Source organism: Populus euphratica, unplaced genomic scaffold (assembly GCF_000495115.2).
Source record: "Populus euphratica unplaced genomic scaffold, PopEup_1.0 scaffold187.1, whole genome shotgun sequence".
Classification (NCBI taxonomy): Eukaryota; Viridiplantae; Streptophyta; class Magnoliopsida; order Malpighiales; family Salicaceae; genus Populus; species Populus euphratica.
In genome coordinates, this window is record NW_011500070.1 from 117,769 (window position 1) to 124,564 (window position 6,796).

At 35.7% G+C, this 6,796-nt stretch overlaps 1 protein-coding gene across 1 annotated transcript; it reads left to right on the plus strand.

The window, feature by feature from the left end:
- The first annotated feature begins 1,136 nt into the window (after positions 1-1,136).
- On the plus strand, positions 1,137-4,127 carry LOC105108398 (rho GDP-dissociation inhibitor 1-like). Its single transcript, XM_011002695.1, has 5 exons — positions 1,137-2,129; positions 2,256-2,322; positions 2,843-3,061; positions 3,161-3,285; positions 3,813-4,127. The coding sequence occupies exons 1-5, from the start codon at positions 1,851-1,853 to the stop codon at positions 3,894-3,896; spliced, it is 774 nt and encodes a 257-aa protein (XP_011000997.1). The 5' UTR covers positions 1,137-1,850; the 3' UTR covers positions 3,897-4,127.
- The last annotated feature ends 2,669 nt before the right edge of the window (positions 4,128-6,796 follow it).

Below are 6,796 nucleotides of genomic sequence, written 5' to 3' on the forward strand. Positions count from 1 at the left end.
TATGGAAAATAATTTATTACATCAGCTAATGGAGCAGAATATTGTTGTTCCACCATCATGACCATTGAATGATGATCATGTACATTTGACACAGTGGCCCTCCTAGAATCTATTCAGTGGCCTTAATAATTAGTGGGGCACATGCATTACAGAAATCGGAACAATTCAATGCAGAGAATTGCTACCACGGCCTTCCTGTACATCATTGAAGGCCATGATTATCTTCAGGGTTGAATCACCAGTTGAGTAGATTAATATTTTTACAAGAGTTTTTATATAAAAAAAGGAGTTAAATTGGGTTATTTTTACAAGAGTTTTTATAAAAGAAAGTTTTAATAATATTATTTTATTTTTTAAAAAAAATCAAATTTTAATTTATTTCTTAAATAAATTAAATTAATTTTTACTTGATTTGATTTGAAATCTGATCTCAAATCAAATCTCAATTAATAAATTAATAAATTAGTTTATTTAGCTATACCAAATTTAATGTCATCCATGAATCTTTTTGACATGCACTAAGCTTAATAGTAACGTGGGTCCTTTTTCTAAACTTGAAATTGACATTATAATCTTATAATTACTAATTATTAGGAAGTTGTGCACCCATTTCTACCATTTCCAAACCACTATAAACACTCCAATATATATATAGATATATAAACTAAGTGCATCAATAGGGCTAAGCTAATGAGATCATCATCGTTTACAAATTCCCATTTCCATTTAGCAAATGACAATTACAACTTAATTAGTTCATATAATTTAACTTAGAAAATTTTCTACACTAGTCCTGAAAGCCTCACCTAATGGTTTTTATAATAAAATCAACTAAATTTCAATTTGGACTAAAGATTTCAAGTAACCTAAATTTTGATTAGCCTATAAACTTATTTCAAATTGGATTGAGTCAAAACTAATAAAGTTTTTCCTTAAAAAAAAAACAAAATGACATCTTTTTGATAAACAATTAATCTGAGAAAATCAACTCAACAACCTTTAACGCGGACTCTTTATCACTTTCCTCAGCTATGGTTTTTTGATGTCCTAAATACATGAGAAAATGAACAAATTAGTGGGACTCAGCTAACTGAATTGACTTTGCATAAGCCTATAATCTTTTTGACAAGGACAAGAAAATGTCCAAACAAAAAACCTAAGGTCAAAGTACCAAGCACTGAGAGCTTATCTAAAGTTAAAAACAGCAAGCTGAACCAAACCAATTATAACTATCAGAATACCAGGCAGCTTTTTTTTCTTTCCTTCATGTCCGAATCAGAGTTTCCATTATAAGAAGTCAAAGAGGAGGAGTCTAGCCTCCAGACAATCCTAGGCTGTCTTAATCTCACATCTCTCTCTCTCTCTCTCTCTCTGTATATTGTTTTGGTTGTAATCAAAAGAGTGCTCTAATTTTAAAGGCCCCCATGTCCTTGAATCAAGGTATTCGTGGATCCTACTGAAGGAGTGACCTTCACGATCTTGACACCTCTCTTTTCTTATTTTGCCATTGTTGTTTAGTTGAACACAATTTTAGGATCACCACATGACTCTGTCTTTTTCCTTAGTTTGAACTTTCTAAAAACTGAACTTGTGACCTTTCTCTATCGTTCTTTCTTGGGTTGTTAGTGTGTCTTTTTGTTGTTTGAAGGGCTATGGTTGTGGGTTTTCTTGATTTTGTCCCGTGTTAAACTTTCTATTTTCTAAGATTCTTTGACCCTTCTTTTGTTGGTGTCTGGTTTCTGTGTTCTTTTGCTTTGGGGGCATTCTGTTTTTTGTTTTGTTCCCTAAGGGAGACACATATAGGCGCAGACACAACTGCTGTTTCTTTTGTTACTGTTGATGGGCTGTTGATGTCTTTGGAGGTTGGTGTGAATTCAAATACTAAAAGCATGGGTTTTGATGAGAAAAACAAAGAGGAAGTTTCTGAGACAGCAGCAACAACAAAAACACCTCCAAATGAAGAAGAACATAATGTTGATGAACCTAAAAGTGGTGGGATTAGTAGAAAGATGAGTGAGAGTTCTCTTTATGGAACTGATCAAGAAGAAGAGGATGATGAAGAAACTAATGAAAGGAAGATAGAGCTGGGTCCTCAATACACACTCAAAGAACAACTTGAAAAAGACAAGGTTTGTTTTTCTTCCTTCTTTTCTACCTGTGTTTTCTCATTCCTGTTTCTTTTTATTAATTACTGTTCCATTTTTTGTTTTGTTTATGTTCAATCTTTTTCTGTTTTGTGGGGTTTGAGAATGTAGGATGATGAGAGCTTGAGGAGGTGGAAGGAACAGCTTCTTGGGGCTGTGGATATTGAGGCTGCTGGAGGTAATCTGCTTAAACATTTTGAAAATGTGTTAATTTGTAGTACAATTCAGATTTCCTTTGCAATTAGTGGTAATGGAGCTATGTTTTATGTAGCCCGTTGATGATTTTTTTGTGGATTTACAAGTCTCTGCATGTTGTCTGCTGTGAGAAAAACTAAAATTCACCTGAGAAACCTTAGGAATTAATAAAAGTTAAGTTTGTTAATTAGGGTTGATAGTTTATGGATTATATGTCAAATTTTTAATAAAAGTTAAGTTTGTTAATTAGGGTTGATAGTTTATGGATTATATGCCAAATTTTTGTTTCTCTTCCCACAATTTATAGCAATTGTGTCTGAGCTCATGTGTTACGATAGTGTGTTAGACCCTTCTTTCATCATCTCCATTTATTCAAGCATACCATTTCATTGACTAGATTTGTAAATGCTTGAATTTGAATAAAATTTCCTCTGTTAGCCTTCATGGCAGATGAAGTGTGTTTGGATCTCTGACATTTTCTTAATGGTTTTATAACTATGTAGAGACTCTTGAACCTGAAGTTAAAATCCTGAGCCTTGAAATCAAATCCTCTGGCAGACCTGATATTGTTCTTTCAGTTCCTGAGAATGGAAAGCCTAAAGGCTCGTGGTTCACCTTAAAAGAAGGTAGCCGCTATAGTCTGCAGTTCACTTTTGAGGTTAAGAACAACATTGTTTCCGGCCTCAAGTATACTAACACGGTTTGGAAAACTGGTATCAAGGGTAAAAGTCTCTCCATTTATCTCTTCCAATCTCTCCATCCCCACATCTCTTTTTCACTGAAATAATGATTTTCCCTTGAATGATGATTTGTCATGATAGTTGATAGCTCAAAGGAGATGATAGGAACCTTTAGTCCTCAGACAGAACCTTATACTCATGAAATGCCTGAAGAAACCACTCCATCTGGTATGTTTGCTAGAGGATCATATGCTGCTAGAAGTAAAGTAAGTTCCAGTTCTTCTTGTTCTTCACCCCTTTGATATTTGATCTTTTCACGCAACAGATGTGTTGGTTCAAAATATATGTTCATTAACTGACCTTTTCTCAACGCATTTGCGCACATTCATGTTCAGTTGTTTTCATCTGTTCTGCTGATTCATGTGATAGTACTTGAGGGGCACCTGCATTTAAGAGCATGGATTTATAAAAAAAAAATTTCAAAAATTCAAATAATTTTAAATATGCTAACATTAAATCTATTACTATTTAAAGTCCCAACAATGTAGTTATTATTTCAGAACATCTTGCAAGGCCTAACTTAATCTGCTTCAAAAGGACAAGCAGGGTAATGTTCCTATCAATTAGTTCTGGAATCAAGTGTGTCATAATTCATGCATGTGAACATTTAAACTTGTGGGTCATCCTTTGTTTAGTGATTAGATTTCAAGGATAATTATTAGATTCATCAAGAATTTTTGGTTTGCACAAGCTGCTACTGATTTCCTTTGTATTCTTCTTTCTGTGTCTCCAGTTCGTTGATGACGATAACAAGTGCTACCTTGAGATCAACTACACCTTTGACATCCGCAAAGATTGGCTGCCAACTAAAAACTAAGAATTGCTATTACCTTGAAGTTGCAGCTTCCATATAATTGTTTTACAAGTTGGAAAATGCTTCTGATGTTTAACATATCTTCTTTTTATTGTCTTATTTATGACTCCTATTTGAGACTGGTCATTTGAACAATGAAGAGAGGATTTGAAAATTTGCAGCTAGATATTCATTTGGTAGTTGTTTGTTGGTTAATAAAATTCACCATTACCTTAAATTGAACACTTCCCTTTTTATCTCCCGGATCATCATTCCATTAGTACATTCTTTTTCCCTTTTGAATGTTGCTTTTGCTTTCAACGTTGGCCGAATCTTTCTACTTTAACCACCTTTCTTGTTCTGTTCTTTTCGTTGGAATTCTTTTGCAACGGTTCCATTTTGTACCGTTGTTGACTCTCCTTCTAGTCTTAGAACTACCATGTTTTAAATGGATGTCTTGTGGGGTTAATTGGCTAAACTTTTTAGAGACAATGTTTGGTGGGACTAGGAACCTTTAATCATTGTGGAGGTGAACGCAACGGCAATTGCCTGGACTGTCAAAAAGAGTTGCTGTAAGTGGAAAAAAAATGACAGCTGTGATTCTAGACATTCAGATCTTTGCATTATGATCAAAGCCATGCAGCTCCTTTTCCACCTGAGAATTCTGAATATTTGGACTAGGAATGCATTATTTAACCATTTTGGAGAGAATTAACGCTACGATTTAAGTTGGAACAACATAGGTGTGATTTTGCAGTGCCATCTGCTACTGGTTTTGTTTGAACACCATGATGGTTGCTCATTCAATTGATGGTGATGGTGGTAGTGATCTACTAGTACTAGGGTTTTGAATCAACAAGAAAGATGTGATCGGCCAATGAAATCTTAATCAACGAACTCATAAAGAGTTCAGAAGTTGAGGTTGCTGCTGGTTGTTTTAACATGAAATCTTTCCTTGTAAGTTGATTTTTGGAAGCCGAACACCCACTGGCACTTGATGTTATTGACAAAAACTTGGTTCACAATATCTCCTTACCGACTTAAAGAAACATTTAGAATAGGCATCATTGCACTTTTGATCATCTGCATCCCTAATTTTTTTCTTCAATTAAACAGTATTGATAGTGATTTCCAATTGAGTGGACATGAACAGTATCTTTCAGATTCACATCATTCTACGTAGTGCTACTTTCATTGGGTTCTATATAATTCAGTATTGATTGGCCGTATTGTATTGCCTCAAAACTATTAACTAACTTAGCAGTTCGCTTTTAGAAGAAGTAGAAAATGGAAGTTCAAATCATTTCTAAGGAAATCCTGAAACCTTCCGCCGTGCTGCACCATCTAAGAACCTACAAGCTTTCTCTTTTACTCACTATCCAGTGAAAGTTTCCGCAAAGCCTCTTTTATCACCTGAGAAAGTCCTCACAGTCATTAACTTAACTCTACCCTCTTGCTGGACGGATAAAAGATGGTTTTTCTATCGACTGCAACGATGATGGTGCGCTGTGTTTATTGAAGCCTTGGATGGTGGCGACGTAACAAAGGTATTTCAAGAAGCAGACATAAATCAGCTGCGACCATGTAGCCCTAATGAAGTCATTTGGGCTAAGCACTGATCAGGTAATGCTAGCAGTTCAAGTAAATTACTTCAATTGTAGGGGGTTGAAAATTTGTAATTGCATTTGACATGCAGTTGCTGATGCATCAACTATGGCAACCTTTGTTAATAACTGGGCTGCAATGGCTTGCGATTCCCAAAACATTATTGAGGAGGTGATTTTTGACTGCTCAACCCTCTTCCATCCACAAGATTTACCAAGCTTCTCTTCAAGCAATTTCATGAAAGAGGATGTGTTAAATGAAATTTTGATGAAAAGGTTCTTGTTTGATGGTTCCAAGAAAGTTTCTCCAGGAGAAGAAGTGGGCAACGGACCATCTTTGGATTGTCCTCCTCTTTTCGATGCTGTTTCAGCTCTTATTTGGGGGCTATGACGGCTGTAACCGGAGAAATTGAAGCTACAAGGATAAATGCTGCAACAATTGCAGTCCATGTTCGGAGGACAATGAAACCACCAGTGCCACAACAATCCATCGGAAACTTCTACCTGGTAGCAACAGCAAATTGACCAGAAAGTGAAAGTAATGTGCGAAACTATAATGGTTTAGGAGGAAAACAAATTTCACGAGTCAATAGCGAGGATGAACAATGAGTATCTTTGGGAAAGCTTCATGTTGTTGGCGGATATTTCCTCTAAAACAGAGTTGTTAAACCCAGCATAATCAGGTTGGTTGAGTTAGAAAATCTGCAGTCTGAAATCTAATTTAAATCAGGTTTCAAGTTGAATTAGAAATAAACATTGATTTGGTGAAACATGTAGATCCATAACTTGATTAACCTGACAAAACTCATTCCAAACTTAGACCGTCGAAGTCCATCGATTACGGAGGCTCTTTTTCAAATGAATCATCGAGATAGGTCCGATAACTGTGTTTAAAGCCGGTGAGGAGGCTCTAAAGATTCCTAGCTCAAGGATTTTTTTCGTTTCAGCAGTTGGTATAAGTTTCCATTTCATGACACTTATTTTGGGTTAAGTCCTGCCTTGAAGCCTAACAGGTTGCCATTTTCTTGGATACAAAAGATGGTGAGGGAATAGAAGAATGGATTGGATTGTCCAAGGAAGACATGGTGGTAAAGTTTGAACAAGACCTTGGCATCTTCACACATCTTTCTTCTTGTCTTTGAGCTGAGATTTTCCATTTTCATCCATCCAATCAGTTCTTCAATTACACTCTGAGAGTAGCATTTCCTCACTCATATATCTCACAACTCACAAGAGATCCGCTGCCTCAGCCACTAATATTACTTGGGACTCACCGCATCAATCCATTTGAGAGTTTTATTTTAGTACTAGACGAAATCT